This window comes from Brassica rapa, chromosome A06, assembly GCF_000309985.2.
Source record: "Brassica rapa cultivar Chiifu-401-42 chromosome A06, CAAS_Brap_v3.01, whole genome shotgun sequence".
NCBI classification, from domain to species: Eukaryota; Viridiplantae; Streptophyta; class Magnoliopsida; order Brassicales; family Brassicaceae; genus Brassica; species Brassica rapa.
The window spans coordinates 1,742,180-1,768,326 of record NC_024800.2 but is presented as its reverse complement, the minus strand read 5'-3'; the positions used below and the strand labels follow the sequence as shown (position 1 = coordinate 1,768,326).

Genomic DNA, 26,147 nt, shown 5'->3' with positions numbered 1-26,147 from the left:
CGCGACTTCCCCATACCTATACCTTTCTATGATCGGAGTTTGGAAACAGCTTTCAATTTCATAGGCATCACGGATGCTGGTGAGTTCGTTTACGTACCAAATAGGTTTCGCAAATTGTATTATGTGTTATATTATGATCCAAAGAGAAACAAGTTTCATAGAGTTGGGTTTAATGGAATCGCAGACGACGAGTCTAGGCTCAAGCATGGACTTGTAAATAGTCGTCTGTATAATATCCCTGTTGTTATGAATCACATAGAGAGTCTTATGTCTTTTTAAACAATTTGTTTTTATTTTTATTTTATTTCGTTAGAATGATAGTAACTTTATTCAATTGCATTATTTTATCTTCTTCATATTTTATTTTTAGTCTGGGTGATTATTTTGTTCATAATATTATGATTCCTCAGTTTGTTGTGACTTATCGTTTTTATTACCAAAACTCTTTTATGATCTTAATAAAAATGAACAAATGAACAAGCCATTAATCAACAAGATTAGAACATTTAAGCAATCGCGAACGACGAGTTAAGGCTCAAAAAGGGACTTGGAAAAAGACGTTTGGATTGTGACCTTATTATACTGAATCACATAGAGTCTCATGTCTTCGTAAACACTGTCTAATATAGAAAACAAAATCTTCAAAAACAAGACAATAGTTTTTTGGGCTAATCCCTTAGATAACATTAACAAAATTAGTTTATTACGCAAATAGCACACAAAGGGAAAATCTTCAAAATACCATTCATTACTAAACAAGCCTAAAATATTATAATAAATATTTTAGATATCACAAAATTATGAAGAAAATAGCACATGACGAAAACAAATCTCCAAATTAGCACTAATAAAAAGATAAAACGATTAATTTACTTTTAACGCCAAAAACATCAATTCTTAATCTCACCCCTTAAATAATATACCTTAAATCTTAATTATTAAATTCAAACCCAAATAAAATATAATTTTAGTTTTTCTTAACTTATGCTATTTTGAAAAATAGTTATCGTACGGGCTAATTTTAGAATAAAATATGTTTGGTCAAAAAATGTTTTAATTCTATTTTAGAATATTTTTTTCTAAATACTAAACCATAAACGCTAACTATAAAATATATTATTATATAATTTATCATTTGATAACGCCCTCATCCACTAGGCCAACTCCAGTCTCAGATTAACTCGGAACTACTTTCCTTATTCTGGTCAAACTCTTTATTGTATTTTTTAAAAATTAGTTCTTTTATATTGTGCTACTTGAGAATATTTCTATAGTTTTTTTATTACAATTATGTAATGTGTTTATATAAAATGAATAACAAAAATTATGTTCCTAAAAATTTATATCATTTAAAAGAAATTAACTGAACATTCTCATTTTTTATTTCTCTTTAAAAATTATAATTAAAATTTATTTTCATAAAATTAAAGAGAATTAACAAAAAAGATCAAAAATGAGAAATTATTATAAAGTATTGATCACTTTATAAATAGTTTAAAATCATTTATATTTATTTTATTAATCTTTAAAATGAGAGGTATATATAGAACCTACGGGTTGCTCAATTTACTATATTATTAGCAATCATTTAAAAACTGTTTAAAAATAATCTATCTTATTAAAACTCAAGTACAAAATTGGAGTGTTTGGAGACTTGGATAGGACTTTTAAAAATTTGGAGTGTTTGGAAACATGGATTGCAGTCTTTTAAAAAAAAATATTTTTGTTTGAAAACAAGGATAGTAGTATTAAGAAAAAAAAAATAATGGGCTTATGTTTTTTTAAAAAATTGAAAGTTATCTAGGCCACTTTTAAAATATACCAAAATGGGTCAATCTAATTCCCTAAAATTTTTTTTTCTAAACTAACCATAAAACAAAATTTAAACTTTATATACATATTTCAAATCAAAATAATAATTCAAATTTGATTTATATCAAAAATTGATTCAAAAATATACATATATTCAAAAATGGATTTTTACTAAACTATTTTTCAATAACCATTATAAAAAAATATTGTCAATATATATAAGAAAAATATAATACAAAGCCCAATTTGAAATACCAACTCAAATTATAGTTTTCATATTTCATATTAAGTTTTAAAAATATAATATATGTAATTATTTATATGATGGTATGTATAAAATACTATTAATTATATGATTACTTATATGATGGTACATATAAAATACGATTAATTATATGATGATAAAATACGATATATAATAATGACTAGGGATAGACTTTTGGATACCCATACGGGTTTAGTTCTGATCGGTTTGTATTTTGAGTTTTCGGGGTCAAAGATTTCAGCCTTATTAGAATGTTTCTCAATTTTGGTTTGAGTTCGATTTGGATCTTTGCGGGTTTGGTTTGGGTTTGGATAACTAATTTAAATTATTTTTAAAGTCTTAAATCATTATATATTTTAAATTTCTCAAAATGTATAAATAAAATAATATATTACGTATAAATTTGAATAACATATGTCATAATACTTAAGCTTAACATATCAATTGGCTTGATTTAAAATTTTGGATACGAAATCAATAATTATTTTAAGTATTTTTGGTGATTTGAGTATACTTTAACTATTTCAGATATTTACTTTTGACTATCTATATATATTTTCAAGTATTTAAACCAATTTAAAAGTATCATTTTTGATGTTTTATATACGTTAAATCTAAAAATAATTAATATATATAAGTATATAAATCTATTTTTAGATAAATTCGGATACCCAAATACTTCGGTTCGGATCAGATTTGGTTCTCTAAATAACAAAATTTTGAATAATTAGAATATTTAATCAATTTATGTTTGGGTTTGGTACTATATCTTTGGATCGGTATCGGTTATGTTCCTCGGATTCATTTTTCCAAATCCTAATAATTACATGAAAAACAAATATCAACATATTTTTCAAAATATACACCCGCGCGCCTGCGCCGGTCAAAATCTAGTTATACTTTATTTCCAAAACTTTTTTGTTTAATTTTCTTAATTATCTTATATTCATTGTGTTATTTCTTTTGCTGGTGGTCACTAGTGGAAATTTGCCACATAATGATTCGTAGATGGATTAAAACAACATTACGGATTTTGAACTGTTTTGTTTTTTTGTTGGCACACAAAAACAGTATGAAATCTAACGGTGGGACACTAATCAGATTTGTTTTTTTTTATTCGTTTAGATAGGAAGGGAGAAAATGAGTGGATAACAAAACAACTGAATCATCAAGAGACAGAACAGCAATGGCTTCTTGTTCTTCCATCTCCTTCTCATGCGCACCTTCACTCTTCTCCACCAAACCCATCAACCATTCTTCTTCACCAGAGCAGCTCTCCTCTCGATTCCTCGGAACCCGAAACTTAAAGCTTCGAATCCGACCCAACAGACTCGGACCCTCCAACGGTTCAAGAACCACTTGCTGGTTCAAGTTCGGCAAGAACGGCGTCGATGCTGAAAGTGCCGGCATCTATGGCAGTCAAACACGTGATGACTTCGATAAAGACGACGTTGAACAGGTTTGTCTTCTAGTTATTGAACGAACACTCATTGTAGATGTGAAGAAGCTTTAAATATTGAAATAATGTCTTAATGTGTATTGCAGTATTTCAATTACATGGGGATGCTTGCGGTTGAAGGCACCTATTCAAAGATGGAAGCTCTTCTTAACCTAAACATTCATCCCGTCGATATCCTACTGATGTTAGCAGCCACGGAAGGTGACAAACCAAAGATCGAGGAGCTGCTTAGAGCTGGTGCTAGCTACTCGGTTAAGGACGCTGATGGAAGAACTGCTCTCGACAGAGCTAACAGTGAAGAGATACGTGACTTGATCCTTGGCTACTCCACTCAGAAGGCTTGAGGAACTGCGCATATTATGTTCCTGAGTTTATTTTAAAGAAATGTTGTGCTAGAACAAACTGTCTTTATGAGTTCCCCGGATGAGTAGGTTATAAAATCCATCTTCTTCTTCTGCTTCCTTCTTGTCTTTCTCGCCTGTTTCTTGTTTCTTTCTTGGAGGTTCTTCTATGGGGTTTGGTGTTATTGCGGCGAAAGGTCTTTTCACAGGTAGGAAAGCCACCTTTGTTGCTCTGCAACTCGGTTTGGTTGTGTTTGTGTTGATCTTTGCTGGACTCGGTGGCTTTGTAGATTCATCATCTGGTTTATTTAAATCTTCTGGTTCTGCCTTTGCAATGGGAGTTGAACTCTCTGTAACAGTACCACCAACGTCTTCGTCTGCTTCAGGCAGAGGAGGAGACATATTTTCTGCAATTGGACAATTCAATCAATAGCACAAAATTGTTAGTGAAGTACAAAGCAGAGAATGTCTGTATTTGCAACACTAAATCTGTGAAGATCTAAACAAGAATAAGCCTACTTAGCAAATCGATTCTAAGTACTTAACCAGCAGTGTCTAGGAAACTGAAAATAAACAACCAGACAGTAATTATGTGGAGATTCTTACCGCCAAGAGGAGAAACAAATGTTTCATACTGAACTGAACAGTCTCTAGTTGTAGCATCATCTGGCTTATCTGAAACTTCTGGTTGCAACGCATTGTTAGTCTTGGAAGAAGCTGTTTCAGCAGTGGGAGTCGAACTTTCTGTCACAGTAACACCTCCGCTGTCAGCTTCAGGCAAAGGAGAGAGATCTTCTGCAAGAACAAATCTTTCAGTGGAGTATTTCAAAAAAAAAAAAAAAAAAATTTTGGATCTTGCTACGCTAATACGCTTTAACCAATAAACCCATCTAACACCCAAATTCTACAACCTTTGATTCCTTTAAACTCTAAAGTCTAAATGCAGGATTCCAGACAAATGTTTCGGTTAAGTACTAAAACTATAAAGGTCTAAACAAGTATAAATAAGCCTACTTATTGGATAGGTGCTAAGGACATAACCAGCATCCTCTCTAAAGGACAAAACAGTAACTCTGTGGAAATTCTTACCTCCGAGAGGAGAAACATATGTTTGGTACTGAATTGAACAATCCCTAGTGGTAGCATCTCCTGAGTTTTCTAAAACTTCTGGTTGCAACGCATTGTTAGTCTTGGAAGAATCTGTTTCAACAATGGGAGTTGAATTTTCTGTCACAGTAACTCCACCGTTGTCAGCTTCAGGCAAAGGAGAGAGATCTTCTGCAAGTGAGACAGTTCAATCAAAAGCACAAATGTTTCAGTTTAAGTACAGAAGTAACAAATAATTTATGTTCTTTCTACAGAACCAAAAATAATAACCAAATAGTAATTATGTGAGTGTTCTTACCTCCCAGAGAAGAAACAGATGTTTGATACTGTACCAACGAATCTCTAGTAGTAGCGTCTTGTGAAACATTCTCCTCTAAAGGTTTACTACTCTCACAGTTCTGCAATGTCTCAAGTAGGACGTATTTATCAGTCTTCCATACACAGTCCAACAAAGTGAAGCACTCTTCATCCTTTGGATAAAACTCTCGGAACACCTGTATCGTTTCAAATAGAAGAAAAAAAAGAGTTTACTGACATGATCATTGAACAGTGTGAGAAATCAACCAAATGGTCCAACAAAGAAGCTTAGACCGACCTCAATCCCATCCTGAGCTATCTTCACAGACTGTTTCTTCAAGGATGTAGAGGTTACCGAGTTGAAAACTGAAACCGCATCAAGTAGTATCTGCACAAAATCAAAACGATGAACAAATTAAAGCACATTATGAACACTATAATAACAATAAGATAAATTACAGTGTGTATTTAATACATATGGTTTACAGATAGTAACTAAAACGTTTTTTCAGTGTGGATAGATTATGAACACTATAATAACAATAAGATCAATAACAATATGTATGTAATACATCATGGATTACATAAACTAACTAAATTGTGTTTTTCTAGTTTCTTTGGATTAGACAGAATTAAAATGAAAGTCTAACTTACTTGTTGAATCAACACTCGGAGACGAGCAAGCAGCGCCAAAAATGTCATGGAAGATCCTATGAAAAATGAACATGCTAGCAAAACGGATATGCCACTGCAAAAACAATTAGGAACCAAATGCAATTAGCTCAAAAAAAATTACACAAAAACAGTTTAATTCATAAACTAATCAGTAGTACCTAGCTGCCTTCAAGATGGGTTCAGTCATCTGCACCAACACACAATGACCAGTCAGAAAACTCAGATCTTGTTCATACTTATGTTCATGCAGCTAATCTCTACGAAACCTCTATAATATAGAGAGATTAGAGTATACCTGTGAGAGTAGATGAAGAGCTCCACGAAGTCGGTCCAAGATACTTGGAGATTTCTTCAACTTTAAGCTGCATAAAACCCCAAACTATCAGAGCTAAGCTCAGATTACATTCTCATATATATCAGTAAGAAAGATAAGCCATAATACCTCTCCAAAACATGGAGTTTCTGTTTAGTTCCTGTCCCAGCGATAACATGAAAGCAAGGTCTAAGAATCTCCACCATGTTTGCTGTTCTCAATAGCCTCAAATCCCTTCTCACCTAAATTAATAAAAATCGATTATAGATTTGAAATCAAGAAACAAATTAATCTCATGTAGATAGATAGATACCTTGAGAAGGTACTGAAAGTAGGAGCATCTACGATGCTGGTTCTTGTTCTTGTAAACCATTCTCTCGAAGACTGCATGTTCAAGCTCAAGAAGACGAAGCTGACTCTTCAGCTTCTCCTCTAGAGCTTTGGCTTGTATATCATCATCCATGGTACTGTTCTGTAAGGAAACTTACAATCAGATTCATACAAATTCGAACTAGAGACAAAGTAGAAACTTAAAGTATTAACACGCCCTGACACGAGGAGACTCAGCTCAAACCAAGGCAACTTCGAGTGTGACTCGTTCTACTACTCACATCAGGATGAAAGTCGAGAAGGACTCACCTCTGGATTCTATGGTTTATAGAGATGAATCGATGGTCGCCGTCGTGAAGCGATGGATTGACAAGAAACCAAAGTTGAGTCGCTGTCGGGAAATTTCAGAACCTTGTTTCAGAATTTTAAACTAGGGTTTAATCGTTTAATTCAAACCGATATGTTCAGCATTACCGAACCGAACCGGTGACCGAGATTAAATAGTGAATTTGCCAGTCGGTTTTTTCCCTCCAAATCGGTTTAGTTCACCTCCGGCAAGTATGGTTCGGTTCAGGTGTAGAAACAAAGATGACTCTGGAAAAAAAAAACACATTAGGGAATTACGCTTTTGATGACGTGTCAATTTTTATTATTTAATTATTTTTTTTGCTAATTTACTAAATAATAAAATTTATATACTTTTACATTTTCTAAAAAATAGTTTATAAAACGACTATTTTATTTTTTAAATAATTATTATACATGTGGCATCATGGTCAGCAAAATTAGCTAATGTAATATTCATGTAAGTAAAAATAGATTAAGTGGTAGCTAGTATGGCAACTGGATATGATTTCACCAAAAATTAAACAAAATATATTTTATTTGATTTTTTCTAAAATACGTGTCTGTTTTTACACGGTCGTATTGAACATATAGTGATATGTTGGATATGAAATGATTGTTTTCTGGTGATAAAACATCCTTCTGAAAATCTAAAGCACTTTAACTGTTTGATAGAAACAAAAAAAAATTGTGACCGGTAATCTTGGAATGAGAAAAAGAGAAAGACATGCAGATGAAAATAGAGGGGTTAAAGTATATATATCCCCCATCAGAACCATCACTGCATCACATATGAGGAATGATTAAAGTTTGTATCTCTGAAGCTCTGAATTCGTTTTATGAGTTGTCGATCGAAGATGGAGTAAAGGGCATCCCCAAACAAAAAGTGTTGGAGTGTACTCATGCATTCCTCTCACCATATCTAGTAGATGATTGATTTCCAATCAAGCTGAGTCAGCAGTGTGATTAGTCGATGTGCTTTACTGGAAGGAAGACTAATCATCTGATCCATTGTTCTATCCCAATCACGGTAGGGGGTAAGTCCGCGTTTTCTTGCAATCAGAGATCATAAATCATAGCTGACGAAGCATTCATAGTAGAGATGATTACGCATTTTCGGTAAAAAGTTTGATAAGAGGTAGAGCGGTGAAACTTACAGTTCCTAACTAAGTAACATATATATTCCTAATTGGACATCATTTTTTAATCACCAGCCAAGCGAGGAAATTTATGGCGAGGGATGCTATAGCTTGACCAAATTACAGTAGCCTAGTGCATATCACCTATTTCCCCATGCAAATGTGTGTGATACCACCTTTGTGGTAAGTCAAATAGGTCTTTCCTACAACTTTTCAATCATAATAGTTTAATTTTGAGTCAGACTGATTGTAGTAAAGAAAAGTATACAATTAAAGTCATTGCTTTGTCCTTGCAGAAAGAATTCCTTGGAGCCATTCCTACTCAAAGAAGACATTAATGCTTTTAGGGGGTATATACCAAACCATGTAATTTAGATGTTAAGAAAAGTTGCTAAACTGTCAAAGGGTGATCAATTATCAAATCAAAACTTTGCAGAGTTTCTGCTTTCCAGATTTACCTTGAAGAGTAGGAAGACATATCCTTTAGCTTTAAAGAGTTTGTTAGCGAAACAAGAGTAAGATATGATTTTTTCATAGTCCAATAGTTATGGATTTAACCTTCAAGAACAACCTATTTGAACCAAGCTGTAAGTCTGTAACATTCCGACTTGTGGTACGAAGATAGGGAGTCTACTTGTCTTATTTTTAGTTTTTTTTTTTTTGAATTTTAATGTTCATACTCTTTCATAATAACAACAAAATGACAAATAACACATAAATATATAAATTCTTATCAACCTAAAATATTAATTAGATTTTTGAAAGGTTTTCTTTTCGAAATTTTAATGCGCGAAGATAGTACGTAAGCACAGTCATGTGTGATGAAAGATATTGCGCTAGCTCATTGTGACAAGAGAGTGGTTAAAATACACCAGTCGGCAGATAATTGTTTTTAAATGAATCTATTTGACAAACTAAATTCGAGAATCTTGTAACAAATGTTGTTTATTTTTCTTTTACATAGTTTTGAATCTTTGATCATGTATTTGTACTGTTAATTACTACTTTTACAATTTAAACATAAAATAAATTAATGTAATGTCAATTGGCTTTCTACTGTTATCCATATCCTTTGTATTTTGATTTCTTTCTCAGTTAAAAATAAATAAAAAAATTTCTTGGAGAAACTGAAATGTTAGTTTGATCTACGAACTAGAAGACACAAGATGGCATGTGTGTAAAATAAATTTCACAATTAAATATGATATTAGGAGACGGCATAGTACTTGGTTCTTACTTCTTGAAATAAATAAATATGGTCAATGACTAAGACATGTAATTCGTGGGGAAGTGTTAACAAAGATTCAACGAGAATGTGATTTTATAACGTGGTAAGCAGGCGAAAATAGTCTGGTCCATACTTAGGCATTGATTTTTAAAAACACAAAGATAATAGTGGGGTTAACGCCAAATTAACGAAAGCGACATATGTACTTAATCCATTGTTTAAAACTTTGAATACATAATTTGGTCCACACTACTTGAATCTTTTGAGTCCGGCAGAGCATATTTTGATAATATTTAAAATATTTTTCGGGTTAAACAGCATAGTTTGATGTAAACACCCATTTGGATTGGGTTGTCAATATCACTTTCAAGAAATATCAAAATGAAATGTATAACTTTTGTTTCTGACGCATAAAATGAATGACGCTAAGAGGATGCGTAATCAGTTTAAGGTGTCAAAAACCTGATCTACATTGGATTTCGTCATAGTGAAAAGGGTTGGTTAATATTGGTTGCCACTAGAGAATATTCGTAAGTACTTATTGTGTGGTAGTTATCATAGGAATATTCCTTTTTAATCAACTTATCATATACATGAAACAAGTTTTGATCAATTAAAGATTATTCTGAAAATAATTTTACTCGACCATGTTTTATTTACATAGAAAATACTATACTTCTGGTTCTAACATCTTTTTCTAATGAATCTGCACGGCATTTATTTCTAAACTTTTATAGATATGTATTAAACTCAAACTTTCAGAACTATTCTGCAAAAAAAAAATAATAATAAACAAAATCTGAGATAAGAACTGGCTAGTCGAACGGGTTAATAACTTTAGATATAATTTGATTTTTAATTAAAATTAAAAATTATTTATCTCACCTAAAATCATCTACAATTCATTTAAACTCTCTCAAGTATTAGATTGAATACATCTTCTATAAAATATGATATATGCTTAATGTATGGTTGACATATAGTATAAGATCAAACCAATGAAATTAACAATAAGTTAATGATATAGTTATAATTATAATATTAGTGGATTTCAAATATAAAATGAATTCTACTTGTTATGATAATAAAACAAGTTCTAATGTTAAATTTTCAGAGTATATGAAAAATTAGTATTATATATCGAACCATCGATGATTCTATATATAGAAATTCATTTAAGTAGGAAAGATGATATCTACTTTGAACATGATGTTTCAGGTGTTGTTAGTCATGGTTTTTAGGGATTTTTACCATTGAGTGAATCTTATGGGTTATCTACTTTAAATTCCTCAGATAGTGTCAATCTCATTGAGTAAATCTTATGGGTTATAATTGAAATTATTCATATTGTGTTTTTATTCTTTAAGAAAAATATGTTATAATGATGCATGCTAATATATTATAATCTGAGTGGCGTTTAGATTTAGCAAACTCATTTATTAGAGACCAACGAGAGTTGTCAAACGTGCACAATCACATTATCCACTAACCAACGAGAAGGTCCACCACTTTCCCTCCTTTTATTGTTCTTGCATATCAAGAAACCAAACTAGTCGACCTATATATATAATTTATAAATATTCAAGATATGTAATTTTTTTCCTTTTTTGCATTTAGATTTATATGCTAACATAGTATATCTATAACATTTACACTAAAAACATAGTATATCTATTTATTTATTCTTAAACATGGTATATCTATTTAAACAAAACTATATAGGAGTATATCTTATCACTTTCCTTACAAAATGTAAATGTAAACAAAAAATATTAAAATTCTCTAAATTGTATTTGTTTTTCGTTTGTAGAAAATACTTGACAAAGGAATGCTCTTAAACTTTATCAACTGTGAAACATAATATTTCACACTTAGCAACGTAAAGAAAAATATTTCACATATAAACGCAGGCACACATGTCTAAGATCCAACATCTTTTTACCTCAGGTAGATGGTGTTCTGAATCTTGCGATCCATTTTATCTCCTAATTGAAAAAGGTACATATTGTGATATGTCTAAGAACCGACACTAGTCAGTATAAAGACAATTAATGTTACAATTAAAATTACTAAGTATAAGAATTAAAATAAAAACAAAAAAGGAGATAGGGACTAAAATGAGCCACACCTACAACTTCCATGATCTTCTTCTCTCTATCTTTTACTATATAAGCATATCTTATAACAAAATCATTTGCCAACAAACGTCTCAACTTACATACACATCTTCCTTTTGCATACCCCCAAACACTTCAATGGAGAACTCCGTAAACAACAGCGTGAAACGAGTCAGAATGATACACGAAGATGAAGATCAAAAAGAAGAGAGTAGTTGGATAATCTACTTTGAAGACATTGATCATGAAGAAGGCAGAGAAGAAACGATTCATTACTACGATAGTGACTCTTCCATGATCTCCGACGCTGCTTCACCTGTTCACATCACAAAGACTAATAATGTTGTTCGAAGAAAGGATTATAGCATTAATAAAAACCCTAAAAAGAGACGATTCATTCATCAACACAAAGAAGAAGAAAAACAAAAAGGAGAGGAGGAAGAAGAAGACACAGCCTCTTCTCCTTCTAATAAAACCAAGGTTAGATACATATGAGTGTATCTTAATTTGTGGATTTTTTTTTTTCCTTTTTTGTTAAGTTAAATTTCATTTGTGTGGTTTATTCAGGGTTTAAGTGTGTTGGATGGTGCGGAGTATAAGGCAAAACATGGAAAATCCGTGGACAATGTTACATCCGAGGTAATATTTCTATGAGAAACAGTTTGTTGCATGCAAAAAGTAAATTGAGGTTAATATTTCCATTTTAACCTAAACTTGATTTTTGTCTAACAATAAATGCTTATCACTTGGGAACTATAGGAGAGAGGATGCTTAACAGACACAGTATCAAAGATAAATGAAGAATTCTTCTTAGCAGAATTGAAGAAGAGAGGACTTTGTGTAGTTCCTTTATCAATCTTATCCAACTTTATTGCTTGATGATTCTTTTCAAACACAAGTTTTTAACTGTGATTATTATTTTTATTCTTCTGATTCTCTAATGTAAAAGATTTACTATTATTGTAAATTAACGTACAGAAAATCGAAATCATATTGAAAGTTAAGCACTTTGCAAATATCAAAAGTGTGACAAAGCTTATACTTTAGACCCTTTTAAACACAGCTTAGCAATATAGACTACTCAGTTTGTATGGACTGCACCTCAGAATACAAAAGGGCTTAGGAGATGATAACATACCAAATTTGGTTTCTCGGGTCTTATTTCGTCCATAAATCTACAGTTTCATAGCCAATTGTTACTTAGCATGATTTGGGACTAACTTTAGTCCGCAAGAAGGTTTCAATAACTTACTTAGCTAGTTTATGTCTAACCATTTGCTGTGAAACTCCAACAAAATTTTATGGAAACAAAACAACACTGTCACACATAATCAATCTTTTGGTGTGATTTATTTTTGACTTTTGCATGCTAGACAGTAGACAGCTTATAACACACAAAAAACTCTATGTAGAGTTCAATACCACACTTATAAAGTAATTATGAGTTATTTCTTCTGTAGGAATGGGAATCAGCCGGAGAGGAGATACATGTTGAAGACCAGGCTCGCCGGAACCCAAGAGATGTTTCCCGACGAAGATCACTCTCATTCGGAGCCCCGCCGGCTGAATCAAGAATGATTTGGAAGGAAAAAGAACATGCCGCTGAGCATAATCACTCTGAGCCCCCCCACCCCCCCCCCCCCCCCCCCCACCCATCCATGATGGGGAAACTCTCATTTTGGACCCAGTAACTCAAAAGCTCCATGATAAGATTCTAAGTGAACTACAGGAAGCCACTGCCAATTATGTTAACATACCTGACCCGATCGAAAGTGCTGCAAGACGCCAAAGGGTTCTAGAAGGGGAAATGGAGAACTTAATGGCAAGAACAGCTGCAGCTATGCTAACTCGGGCGCTTCAAAACCAGCACCAGAATGCGACTATCGCCGCTGCCACCAATTTTAACCTTGAGGCTCAATTAGAGCAGATTGATCAAGACCAGACGCAGACGCACACGGAACCGGAACATATCATACCACTGGTGACTCGAAAGAAGAGAGGCAGACCCTCTGGGAAAACCGCTACAGCGGGAAAAAACACTGGCCTAAGTGGAACGGGACCAAAGAAAAGGAAGGTGCTTGCCATTCAAAACTCCCCAAGAGTTAGAAAATCGAGTACCTCCAGGACTACTCAAAACAGCAGGAGAACTATCCCTCAGAACCAGAGCAGAGCAACCCAGGTCCCAAAACCACCGTCACGAAGGGCTACTACAGTAACAACAGACGGAGAGGCTGAAGCACAAAAGACAGAGACATCGAGAGCATCTAGTAGCAGAAGAGGCGCCACTTCCCCAAGAAATGAAGCAAGGACGGCGGATTTTCACGATCCGCAAAGGTCTCTTCCTTAAAGATACTGAGCTGGAACTGTTGTGGGTTGGGGAATCCTACAACAGTCCAAAGATTAAGGGCCCTCAAGAAAAGCTTGGACCCTGATATCATCTTCCTAATGGAAACAAAAAATCCCCTGGAGTTTGTTATGTCAAAGTTAGATTCTTTAAACTTCGTTTCAAGCTATCATGTTCCACCTCATAGTCCGGGAGGAGGAGGACTTACTCTACTTTGGAACCCCTCCGTAGAGCTCTCTGTTGTATCATCGTGTGACAACTTTATTGATACTGAGATCATCTATAAAAAGAAACGGTTTCATGCGACTTTCACTTATGGAGCTCCTGAACACCAAAACAGGAGATTAGTGTTGCAAAAGCTTACTGATATTTCGCAGAGTAGAGACGGGCCTTGGTTTTTGACGGGTGACTTCAATGACATCGTTGATAATAGTGAAAAGGAAGGCGGACCAGTTCGAGCAGAAGGAACTTTTGTGGATTTCCGTACATTCATGTCAACTTGCGACCTGTTTGATCTGAGACACTCAGGAAATCCTTTGTCGTGGAGAGGTGTTAGATACACTCACACCGTACTATGCCACCTTGACAGAGCCCTCTCCAACAGCCTTTGGGCAGAACAATTCCCATCAGGAAGGTGCTCGTATCTTGAATTCGAGGGGTCTGACCATCGCCCATTAATATCGTATTTCGAACCAGATACAAAACGAAGAAGGGGTCTATTCAGGTACGATAGGCGCCTCTGTAAAAATGAAGAAGTCAGGGATCTCATAGCAGTGGCATGGTCGTCAAACAGAGAATCTGTGGAACACAAGATAGCAGCATGCCGAAGAGCCATTTCGAAATGGAATCGCGAACATTATGAAAATAGCCAGGCAGCGATCAGTAAGGAGAAGTTACGTTTAGAGAAAGCAATGTCTGATCCGACTAGAGCTGAAGAAGAGATAACAGAGATCAACATGCTTTAAAGAAGGCATATAAGGAGGAAGAGGCTTACTGGAGACAGAGGAGCAGGACGCTTTGGTTGGCCCTAGGAGACAGGAACACTGGGTTTTTCCATGCCACAACCAGGGTCCGAAGAGCCATCAACAAGTTTTCAGTTATAGAAAATGCAGAAGGAGATGCAGTCTATGAAGAACCAGAGATTTTTGAGGTCATTACAAAGTACTTTGCTAATCTGTTCTCGACAAATAACTCAGACCCATCTAACATCGTGGAGGAAGCCTTAAGAAAGTCCATCACCCCAGAAGATAGGGACGCATTGACAGGTATACCCACAGCTAAGGAAATCAAAGAAGCCCTGTTCTTGATCCACCCAGATAAGGCCCCGGGGCCTGACGGCTTCTCGGCAGGGTTCTTCAGGACAAACTGGTCTACGGTTGGACCCGCCATCATAGCTGAAATTACGGACTTCTTCAGACATGGAACTCTCCCACAGAACATCAACCATACTCACCTGCGCCTAATACCAAAGATCACAGCACCAAAGACAGTGGCAGATTATAGACCGATAGCTTTGACTAACGTCTATTACAAGATTATTTCGAAAATCATCACGAGAAGGCTGCAACCGGTACTGGACTCCATCATCTCCGAAAATCAATCTGCTTTTGTGCCAAACAGAGTGATTACAGACAACATAATGATAACACACGAAACTCTTCATTTTCTCAAGAGATCGGGAGCTACAAAACATTGCTCTATGGCTGTGAAAACAGATATGAGCAAGGCTTATGATAGGCTAGAGTGGAAATTTATTGAGGCGGTGCTCCGGAGATTTGGATTCCATGAGGTTTTCTGCGGTTGGATTATGAGTTGCATCACGACAGTGACATACTCTGTCTTATTCAACGGCGAGGTCCAAGGAATGATATACCCAACTCGAGGCATCCGGCAGGGAGACCCGCTGTCCCCTTACATCTTCATACTTTGTAGCGAGGTTTTATCGGGTTTATGCATGGAGGCGCAGCGAAGAGGTTCACTGGCAGGGGTTCGGGTCGCAAAAGCTAGCCCAAGAATAAATCACTTATTATTCGCTGATGACACGATGTTCTTTGCCAAAACGACCATCAGTAGTGTCAATGCACTAAAGGAAGTCCTGAAGAAATATGAAGCTGCATCTGGTCAAATGATCAACACAGAGAAATCTGCGATCACTTTCTCCAAAAAGGCGCCAGCTGAAGTGAGAGAAAGGGTTAAAGAATGCCTGGGTATTGCTAAGGAAGGGGGGGTAGGAAAGTATCTAGGCTTGCCAGAGCACTTTGGGAGGAGGAAGAGAGATCTTTTCACCTCGATTGTGGATCGTATACGACAAAAAGCGGCAAGCTGGAGTACTCGTAAGCTCTCGGCCGGAGGAAAACTGACCATGTTGCAGTCAGTCCTGCTACCAATTCCCTCTTTCTCTATGATGGCTTTTAAACTGCCGAAAGGTCTCACCAATAGGATACAATCAGCCTTCACGAGATACTGGTGGGATGATAACCCGGAGACGCGGAAGATGTGCTGGATCGCTTGGTCGCGAGTTGCAAAACCGAAATCGGAAGGAGGGTTAGGAGTGAGAGACGTTGAGGCTTTCAATGATGCCCTACTAGCTAAGCAGGGGTGGCGGATTTTAAACAATCCAGACTGTCTACTTGCCAAAGTGATGACAGGAAAATATTGTACCACTTCCTCGTTCCTGGCTGTACCAGCTTCAAGCTCATGTTCACATGGATGGAGAAGCATCCTATGCGGAAGAGATCTCTTACTGCAGAACATGGGTAAAACTATAGGAAATGGAGAGAGTACAAAGATTTGGGAAGAACCGTGGATCTCACTGGATGTACCAACTAGACCGATTGGCCCGCCGAACCTCTCTTCAAAGGACCTAACAGTTTCACACTTGTTAACTCAACCAACAGGAGCTTGGGACCGAGATAAAGTGGATTTGCTGCTTCCCCATGAAGCTCATAAAATCCTTCTCCTTAAACCAAGTAGAACAGGAGGCCAAGATAAGCATTGCTGGTTAGCGACTAAAAGTGGTGAATACTCTACAAAGACAGGTTATCATACAGCCCTGAAGCAGTTACAGCCCGAACAGAGTCCACCCCCCCAACCGATGATATGTGACTGGATGGCAGACATTTGGTTGCTCCCCATCCCACCCAAGATAAAAGTTTTCCTATGGAAGATAGTACAGCGTGCGCTACCGTTGGGAGATACGCTAGCTTCAAGAGGTATCCCAGCAACGTGCCTCGCTTGCACTCATTGTGGAGATCGAGAGACGGCGAACCATCTGTTCTTGACATGTCCTTTTGCGAGACAGATTTGGAACCAAACCCCGATCCATAATGTGATGAACATAATTGATTCTGCAGATTTCCAAAGAGCCCTCAAAGACTCAAAGAAGGCCCGAAACCTTCCTCCCATAGGAATGAGAATGGGGTCTCTCTTTCCATGGATATGCTGGAACCTATGGATTGCTAGAAACCATAAGATATTTCAGAACAGGTGTTTTGAGGCGAAGGAGGTCCTCTCGAAAGCGATTGCGGACGCACTGGAATGGCAAACAGCTCAGGAACAGTCTATCACTGGTCTGGCCACTGAGCAGAACACAATTGTCCAAAGGCCTCCTCCCCAAATGAACCCAGATATCATCACGGTGAACACAGATGCAGCTTGGAAGGAATCAGAACAGAAAGCGGGGTTGGCTTGGCTGTTCTCGGATAACACAGGCAGGATACTGGCACGGGGAACCTCGCTCGAACTCTACGTCCCCTCCCCCTTAGTGGCAGAGGGCATGGCGTTAAGAGAAGCCTTACTCCATGCGCAAGCTCTTGGCTTTAACAAACTATGCATCAAATCAGACGCTCAGATCATCATCAGAGCTATCAATAGGAGAGACCCAATCAAGGAACTTTGCGGAATCCTACAGGATATCCTAAATTTGTCTTGTTACCTCTCTGTTTCCTCCTTCATTTTTAATTCTCGCAAAGACAATATGGCCGCTGATGCTCTTGCTAAGAGAGTATTAGTTGAAACAATCTATGTGTAATCTCCTTTCTTTTTAATGAAGTAGTCGTTCAAAAAAAAAAAAAGTAATTATGAGTTTATGGTTGTGATTGACGACCGCGGTGCGGCACGTAATTACACTGTTTTGAGTGGAATTACGCAGATGTTACCAATCATAAGAAAATTTATTGTGCGGGACGTTTTCTTCAAATAACGCACTCAACATGTTTTTTTGTCTATTTTTTGTTTGTTTGTTCTGATTATGACAAATAATGCACTTGGTCAAATACATCTTCAAATATGGTGCGGTTTTTTTTGTATGCGTTTTTTCCTAAAGTATTATTTTAGTTAAACTATTCATTTTACTTTACAAAGTTTTTCTTTTTGATCAAAACTTTACAAAGTTATTTACCTTTTATCTATAAGTTAAAAGGAAACTATAAACATAGATCTAATAAAGCTAATAAATTTTTAGATTTCATATGTTCTGAGAATATATTTTATTACAATATGTATTTATTTTTCAAGTACGTGCACTAATTAACGTTTTTTCTTGAATTCTGATTTTAACACAAAATATTAATTCCTATTTTCTACATTACTTATTCTCTCCGGGATCGGAAAACTGAACTGAACCAAACCATTTTTTCGGTTCAATTCGGGTTTGGATCCTACCAATTATCAGAACAATTAACGTTTTTTCTTTTCCAACTGCAATTTATAGTATCAGATCGTTTTTCAACAGTATAACATTATTTTATAAAATATAGCATCATATATATATATATTTTTGAAAACAAAATGATCTTGAAGGCTCATATATATGAAGACAAAAGAAACATTTATAAAAGATTTTGAGATGATAAAATAGTAATTCATTTAATGTTTACTGAATAGACCTTTTATTAATTAATTAATAGAGTTTCTTTTCCAGCTTGCCTTAAAAAGAAACTGTTGCACTTCCAGTTCCAGCTTTAGTTCAATCACCTCTGCAAACATCATTGTTTCCGTCTCAACGTTCTTTCAAATTTCAAACGTACAGTCAAACCAAAAATTACAAAAAAAAAAACAAAGCTTTCATCATCTTTCAAGACAGAGAAGAGCTTATGGTGTTTCTCCTCCCAACACTCAAACCTCAAACACTAAAGAGAGAAAAAGAGCCAAACTTTCTTCTCCAGCAATGGAAGATCTTGTTGAAGAGAGAGAAGACTTGATGGTGTCTCCCTCCACCCATCTTCTAAAACCCTGTTTCACCACCTCCATTGAAGGGTCTCCTCCTCTTGACTTAAAGGCTCTGTCTTTGAGTGTTTCCTTCAACGGGTGGAGGTTTCCCAACGCAAAGTTCAAGTCTTGGGCAACAAAGATGTCTGCTTTACACGAACCCACTTGGAAAAAAGCTGGAATCTTCGAAGCAGTTGTTGCGTCCACTCTAAAAATCACTAAAGACTCAGATCTAGTTCTTGAAATAGCTGAGAAATGGTGTCCTGACACCAACACCTTTGTGTTCCCTTGGGGTGAAGCAACCATAACACTTGAAGACGTCTTGTTGCTGTTAGGTTTCTCTGTTTTGGGCTCACCAGTTTTTGCTAGTTTAGATAGCTCAGGAGAGAAGACTAAGGAGAAGCTAGAGAAAGAACGGGTGGTGCTTAAGAGAGATCAAGTAAGTAATAGAGCAACTCAAACAGTTTGGATGAGTAGATTCATGGACAGTGGCGATGATGATGAGCTGGAACATGTGGCTTTTCTTGCCTTGTGGTTAAGCTACTTTGTGTTTCCCACACGGTACTATCAGATCAATGAAGCTATTTTTCCAGTTGCTGTTCATCTCGCCAGTGGTGTTAGGATTGGTTTGGCTCCAGCTGTACTTGCTCACTTGTATGCTGACTTAACTCTCTTGAAAGACCACACTAGAGACTCCTCTAACGACAAGATTGAGCTGAATGCTTTGTTTAAGTTGGTCCAAGTCTGGACATGGGAGAGATTCAGGGAGCTACGTCCCAAAGACACTAATCCGTTGCTAAAAGGTCAGATAAGGTTGGCTCGTTGGGATGATGTGAAAGAGGGAAACAACGATGTGAGACAAAATCTAGACAACTCAAGTTTTGAGTGGCGACCATTCACAAACACTGTGAAGAACTGGGAGTTTCCTAAGTTTTACCCGGAGAAAGCCATATGGGTTCGTGTTGGTCCTGAGCTTGATGAGGCATTCATCTCCTTTACTAGATGCATCAAGGTGTCTGAGCTTGTTGGGATGGACTGTGTGGAACACTACTTTCCTAACCGAGTGGCTGCACAGTTTGGTCTGCTTCAGGATGTTCCTTGTCTTGTTAACATGAACAACCTTTCAGAGGAGGAAGCTTGGAACGAGTATGATAAGCCTATTGAGGATTTGACATTGTTCATCCCTTCACGTTTTGCGGTACCTCGTGTTACGTCAATGTTCTGCGACTGGTGGAGGAAGTCGTTTCCACAACTCCAGGGTTCAGTGAAGGAAAAATGTGTTGGTGGTGACTATGTTGATGTGTCTGCTTCAGGTTCTAGGAAACGGAAGCTCAGGAAGCGAGTTTGTACTGTGGGTTGTTGTCAGACACGTGACAGTGATGATGATGAAGATCTTAGCCTTACCATTGCTCAGATTAGGAGACTTAGTATTAAGAAGTGTAGTGGTGGAGAAGATGCTTCTGAGCCGCTTGGTAAGAAGAGTAGGTTTGAGGTGGATAACAATGATTTGGGCAATCCTCAGGATCTTGGTTCGGTAAGAGCTGAGGGAAATGAAACTGTACCACCACCAGAGATAAAACAAAGGAATGAAGTTAATGATGAAACTGGAAGCAAAGCAGGGAAGGATATGGTTATGAGCCCAAACAACTCTTCAGATCCTCCTCTTGGTTTTGATGATGCAACTCAAGACATTCTTGTGTCACCACCGCTAGTGACAAGGCAAACTTGTGATGATGAGCTTGATGTACATGTAAGCAATGTGGAGAAGATGGCTATGCCAAATGATGGCAACAAGGAGCCAGAGTGTCTGCTCCATGAAGATGGTGGCATGGCTGGAGAAAAGGCGAGCTCAGAGAGAAGGATGATGACAGTTTGATCCAGACAAAGATTGCATCAGATGCAGACAACAATGAACAAACTAGTTGTCAAAATCTTGCTCCCGGAGGTTCTGAGTCAAACAGTGGTAAGGCTGTAGTTGATGAAACTCAGGGACATGATTGCTTGTTTGATGATACTGTCCTTGGAAGTGAAGAACCAATGAAATCCAGTGAGCAGTTAGAAAAGAGACAAGAAGATGTTGGTGGTGGTAATGACTCATATGAAAAGAGTCTACACAATGTGAAGGAGCTTGCATCGTCGATAGAGAAGCTGGGGTTGTCAATAGAGGAGGGTATTGCTAAGGCTGAAAGAAATGTGGCATGGTTGAAAGTAATGAGAACTGCAAAACAGAAGAAAATTGCAGCAGCAACTCGTTTGATCTAAGGAAAGTTCAATGATGTTTTGGGAAGTCAGATGCAAGTAGAAGAATATCAAACATCTATCTTTAACTGTGTGGTTTTTTTTATGCTTAGTATCTTTTGAAAGACTGGTTTGTTTAAGTGTTTCCTTTTGTATGTTTTGAACTCAGTTATGAGCTTATTGCTTCTTGCTTTTTGTAAGATCAAATTTGGCTTGCAGGGTAGCTAATTCATCCTCAGATAATGTCAATGAAACAGTCTGAATTCATCATGTGAAAATAGATCATCATATATAATATGGATTTATGAAAGGGATCCATGTTGTTACATTAGGAACTATAGGACAGAGGCTGCACAACAGACATACATTGTAAGATAAATGAACTTATGAATTGACACAGAGAGGAGGACTCTGCATAGTTCCTTTATCTATGTTATCTAACTTTATTGATTGATGATTCTTTTGTTAAGTCTTAACTGTGATCACTACTCTTCATCATTCTGATTCTTTGATGTATACTATTGACAATCAAGTTTATGAAATATTGAATTCATACTGAAAGTTAAACACTTTGCCATGTATAGCTCTGGTGCTACTATTTCCCCCGTTTGTCCCACCTGACACACACACAAACTCTTCCTGGATTTTAAAAGCCGTTACAGTGGAAGAAAAGATACAAAGACTTCTTTTTGATCTTTTACCTATGTGGACAACCTATATGATCAAATGAGGAAACCAATACTTTTGCTTTGCAGAGAAACTTTGAGAGGTCACATAATCTATAACTTCCAAAACAAGAAACTTAGTCATATGGCTTCCCATGTAGTATATTTATTTTTAGTAGAATTTAAATTTATAATTTAGTATAGTGTGATTAAGTTCAGTTTATGATTTGAGAATATTTATAAATAAGGTTTGTAAGAAATTTAAATCAGTTTCTGTTAAGATGTGTGCATATAGTGTAATAATAAGCATCAGTTTTTGTCTCTTTTCCAAATGCAACATTTTCGACACTGTACCATTCTTTTTTGATAAAATTTGTTACCAGCATAATTTTTATTTTTGAAAATATAATGTTCTTGCCATAAGAAGACAAACCAAACATTTATAAAAGATTTTGAGATGACATAAGTAATTTATTAGATCTTATATTACCTTAAAATCACTGTTGCATTCCAGCTCTAGAGCTCTATCACCACCTCTGCAACACCATTGTTTTATTTTCATCTCGACTTTCTTTCAAATTTCTTACACCAAAAATGAGGAAAAAAACAAAGCTTTCATCTTCTTCTTCCTCATCTAACGAAGATCTTGTTGAAGAGAGAGAAGAGCTGATGGTATCTCTCTCTGAAAACAGAGCTTCTCTGCCCCACATTCGAACCTCAAACACCAAATCAAAGAAGAAAAAGGAGAAAAGGACAAAACTTTCTCCAGCAGTTGAAGAGCTTGTTGAAGAGAGAGAAGAATCCATGGTGCTTCCCTCTGGAAACAGACGACGTAGCAGAAGCAATGGAAAAACCCATCTTTTGAAACCCTGTTTCACCACATCTCAACCTACTACTCTTCCTCCTCTTACTGACTTAAAGGCTCTGTCTTTGAGTGTTTACTTCAACGGGTGGAGGTTTCCCAACGTAAAGTTCAAGTCTTGGGCTACAAAGATGTCTCTTTTACACGAACCCACTTGGAGAAAAGCTGGAATCTTCGAAGCAGTGGCTGCATCCACTCTAAAGATCACTAAAGACTCAGATCTAGTTATTGGTGTTGCTGAGAAATGGTGTCCTGACACCAACACCTTTGTCTTCCCTTGGGGTGAAGCAACGGTAACGTTAGAGGATGTGATGGTTCTTCTTGGGTTTTCTGTTTTGGGTTCTCCTGTTTTTGCTCCACTGGATGGCTCAGGAGAGAAGATTTTAAGGGAAGTGGAGAAAGAATGGGTCAAGATTAAGAGAGATAAAGTCAATTGCGTAACTCAAGTTGCATGGATGGGGAGATTCATGGACAGTGGTGATGATGACGAGGAGGAGCTTGAGCATGTGGCTTTCCTTGTCTTGTGGTTAAGCTACTTTGTGTTTTCATCACGCTATTATCATATAGATGAGGCTATTTTGCCTATAGCTGTTCATCTTTCAAGTGGTGTTAGGATTGCTTTGGCTCCAGCTGTGCTTGCTCACTTGTATGCTGACTTACCTCTCTTGAAAGACCACACTAGATCCAAGTCTATCGACGACAAGATTGAGCTGAATGCCTTGTTTAAGTTGGTCCAAGTTTGGACATGGGAGAGATTCAAGGAACTAAGGCCAAAGCCTAATCTTCTGCTACAAGGTCAGCCAAGATTGGCTCGTTGGGTTGACGTGGAACAGGGAGACACCGATGTGAGACAGATACTAGACAACTCAAAGATGGACAGTTTTGAGTGGAGACCATTCACAAAAGCTGTGAGAAACTGGGAGTTTCGTAAGTTTTACCCGGAGAAAGCCATATGGGTTCGTGTTGTTCCTGATCTTGACGAGGAATTCATCTCATTTGATAGATGCATCAAGGTGTCTGAGCTTGTTGGTGGAGTGAATTGTGTGGAACACTACTTTCCTAACCGAGTAACTTCACAGTTTGGTCTGCTTCAGGATGTTCCTTGTATTGTTAACAGGAGCAACCTTTCAGAGGAGGAAGCTTGGGATGAGTATGATAAGCCTATTGAGGATTTGACATTGTTCATCCCTTCACGTTCTGCGGTACCTCGTGTTACCTCAATGTTCTGCGACTGGTGGAGGAAGTCGTATCCATAACTCCAGGGTTCACTGAAGGAAAAATGTGTTGTTGAATCATCAAGAAACATCATAGGTGATGATACATCTGCTTCAGGTTCTAGGAAACGGAATCGCAGGAAGAGAGTTTGTACTATGGGTTGTTGTCAAACACAAGACAGTGATGATGATGAAGATCTTAGCGTTACCATTGCTCAAATTAGGAGATTTAGTATTAAGAAGTGTAGTGGTGGAGAAGTGGTTCTGAACCGCTTGGTAAGAAGAGTAGGTTTGAGGTGGATAACAATGATTTGGGCTTTCATCAGGAGCTTGGTTCGGTAAGAGCTGACGAAAATGAAACTGTACCACCACCAGAGATAGAGCAAAGGAATGAAGGTAATGATGATGAGCTTGATGTACATGGAAGCAATGTGGAGAAGATGGCTATGCCAAATGATGGCAACAAGGAGCCAGAGTGTCTGCTCCATGAAGATGGTGGCATGGCTGGAGAAAAGGCGAGCTCGGAGAAGAAGGAAGATGACTGTCAGATCCAGACAAAGATTGCATCAGAAGCCGACAACAATGAACCAACTCCTTGTCATAATCTTGCTCTCGGAGGTTCTGAAGTACTTGGTGAGTCAAACAGTGGCAATGCTGTAGGTGATGAAACTCAGGGACATGATTGCTTGTTTCATGACACTGTCCTCGGAAGTGAGGAACATATGAAGTCCACTGAGCAGTTAGAAAAGAGAAACGAAGATGTTGGTGGTGGTAATGACTCATACGAAAAGAGTCTACACAATGTGAAGAAGCTTGCATCGTCTATAGAGAAGCTGGCATTGTCAATAGACGAGCGTATAGCCAGGGCTGAAAGAAATGTGGCATGGTTGAAAGAAAGGAAAGCCGCAAAACAGAAGAAAATTGCAGCAGCAGCAGCTCGTTTGATCTAAGGAAAGTTCAATAATGTTTTGTGAAGTCAAATGCAAGTAAAAGAATATCAAACATCTATATTTAACTGAGTAATGTTTTTTTTTATGCTTTAGTTTCATTTTGTACGTTTTAAACTCAGTTATGAGGTATTTGCTTTGTGTAAGATCAGATATGGCTTTTTATGCTTTAGTATATTTTGTGAAATCCAACATGTGAAATAGATCATCATAGATAATCCAAGTAATATGGATTTATGAACTATAGGACCAGAGGATGCATACAGATATGAATAGACGCAGAGAGGACTCTGCATAGTTCCTTTATCTGTTTTATGTCCTAACTGTGATAACTACTATTTATCATTCTAATTCTTTGATGTATACAATTTACTATTGACAAGCAAGTTAATATCGAATTCATATTGAAAGTTGAACACTTTGCAAATAAATGTGTATCATATTAGTAGCAGAGAATCAGAAGTAAGAGAGAGCTTATGACATATGATTCTTCAGACCACTTTTATTGCAGTTTTGCTATTTACACTACTACTTTACTGTGGTCTTCACCTGAGAGCTTAAGAGTTTCTCATTTCTTTTCAGGAAGCTTAACTCGAGTATCACCTCAAAAAGATCTCCAATAAGTTCATACCCAATAGTTTGGTACTAACTTTGATAATAAGATTTACGATTAGAAGAAAAGGTTTTGTTATTGTGTTTGTTACCTGGAAAATAGGTGCATCTGCGTCTTTGTAATTATCTAAGTACTGAATGGCTTCTGAAACAACAAACGCCATGTATAGCTTTTGTCCCACCTAACACACACATGCTCTTCCTGGAGTTTAAAAGCCGTTGCAGTGGAAGGAGTGTAGTAAAGAGAAGATCCAAAAATATTACATGAAGGTCATTAGGAATCTATCTAGCATCAACAGCAGCACGAGTAGCACCAACTGTGCACATAAACATTTATGCATCTACACTTTTCAGGTCGTTCTGTATCCAGATTTGATTGTCCCACGTATCTAGATCTGCTGACAGAAATGTGAGAATTTATGAGAGATTGACTTATATCAAGAGAGAATACAATCAACTTGTGACTGAATCTCCTTCACCCACAACATAGAACTCGTCCTCAACAAGAGTAGAAACAACCAATATATAATCTGTATGTGAAACAATACAAATAACCTACCATACAACCAAGAATACTACAGATCGAGTAAATCGGTTATACAAAGGAGATTAACAATCTAGTTTGAGAC

The 26,147-nt window shown here is 36.7% G+C and overlaps 5 protein-coding genes and 1 pseudogene across 6 annotated transcripts; 5 read left to right on the top strand and 1 right to left on the bottom strand.

Moving 5' to 3' along the window:
* The first annotated feature begins 3,231 nt into the window (after positions 1-3,231).
* LOC103871313 (protein LHCP TRANSLOCATION DEFECT-like) lies at positions 3,232-4,062 on the top strand. Its single transcript, XM_009149548.3, has 2 exons — positions 3,232-3,536; positions 3,623-4,062. The coding sequence occupies exons 1-2, from the start codon at positions 3,264-3,266 to the stop codon at positions 3,878-3,880; spliced, it is 531 nt and encodes a 176-aa protein (XP_009147796.1). The 5' UTR covers positions 3,232-3,263; the 3' UTR covers positions 3,881-4,062.
* LOC103871314 lies at positions 3,875-7,059 on the bottom strand. Of its 2 annotated transcripts, none has more exons than XM_009149549.3 (11): positions 6,909-7,059; positions 6,583-6,741; positions 6,399-6,511; positions 6,252-6,318; positions 6,115-6,143; positions 5,936-6,029; positions 5,580-5,669; positions 5,283-5,478; positions 4,967-5,155; positions 4,484-4,672; positions 3,875-4,284 (listed from the first exon to the last, which is right to left on the bottom strand). In XM_009149549.3, the coding sequence occupies exons 2-11, from the start codon at positions 6,730-6,732 to the stop codon at positions 3,929-3,931; spliced, it is 1,473 nt and encodes a 490-aa protein (XP_009147797.1). In that variant the 5' UTR covers positions 6,733-6,741; positions 6,909-7,059; the 3' UTR covers positions 3,875-3,928. The 2 variants fall into 2 exon arrangements, with proteins under 2 accessions (XP_009147797.1, XP_009147798.1); XM_009149550.3 differs by having other exon boundaries at positions 4,484-4,669.
* Positions 7,060-11,323: 4,264 nt separating this feature from the next.
* On the top strand, positions 11,324-12,561 carry LOC103871311 (vascular-related unknown protein 2-like). The gene is made up of 3 exons (XM_009149546.3): positions 11,324-11,908; positions 11,996-12,067; positions 12,188-12,561. The coding sequence occupies exons 1-3, from the start codon at positions 11,363-11,365 to the stop codon at positions 12,305-12,307; spliced, it is 738 nt and encodes a 245-aa protein (XP_009147794.1). The 5' UTR covers positions 11,324-11,362; the 3' UTR covers positions 12,308-12,561.
* Positions 12,562-13,235: 674 nt separating this feature from the next.
* On the top strand, positions 13,236-17,802 carry LOC117125901. The gene is made up of 3 exons (XM_033272824.1): positions 13,236-13,762; positions 13,939-14,685; positions 14,841-17,802. The coding sequence occupies exons 1-3, from the start codon at positions 13,236-13,238 to the stop codon at positions 17,800-17,802; spliced, it is 4,236 nt and encodes a 1,411-aa protein (XP_033128715.1).
* A 324-nt stretch (positions 17,803-18,126) lies between these two features.
* On the top strand, positions 18,127-21,783 carry LOC103871312 (serine/threonine-protein phosphatase 7 long form homolog). The gene is made up of 3 exons (XM_033272823.1): positions 18,127-20,563; positions 20,606-20,853; positions 20,886-21,783. The coding sequence occupies exons 1-3, from the start codon at positions 18,940-18,942 to the stop codon at positions 21,240-21,242; spliced, it is 2,229 nt and encodes a 742-aa protein (XP_033128714.1). The 5' UTR covers positions 18,127-18,939; the 3' UTR covers positions 21,243-21,783.
* Positions 21,784-21,913: 130 nt separating this feature from the next.
* Positions 21,914-26,122, top strand: LOC103871679 (annotated as a pseudogene).
* The last annotated feature ends 25 nt before the right edge of the window (positions 26,123-26,147 follow it).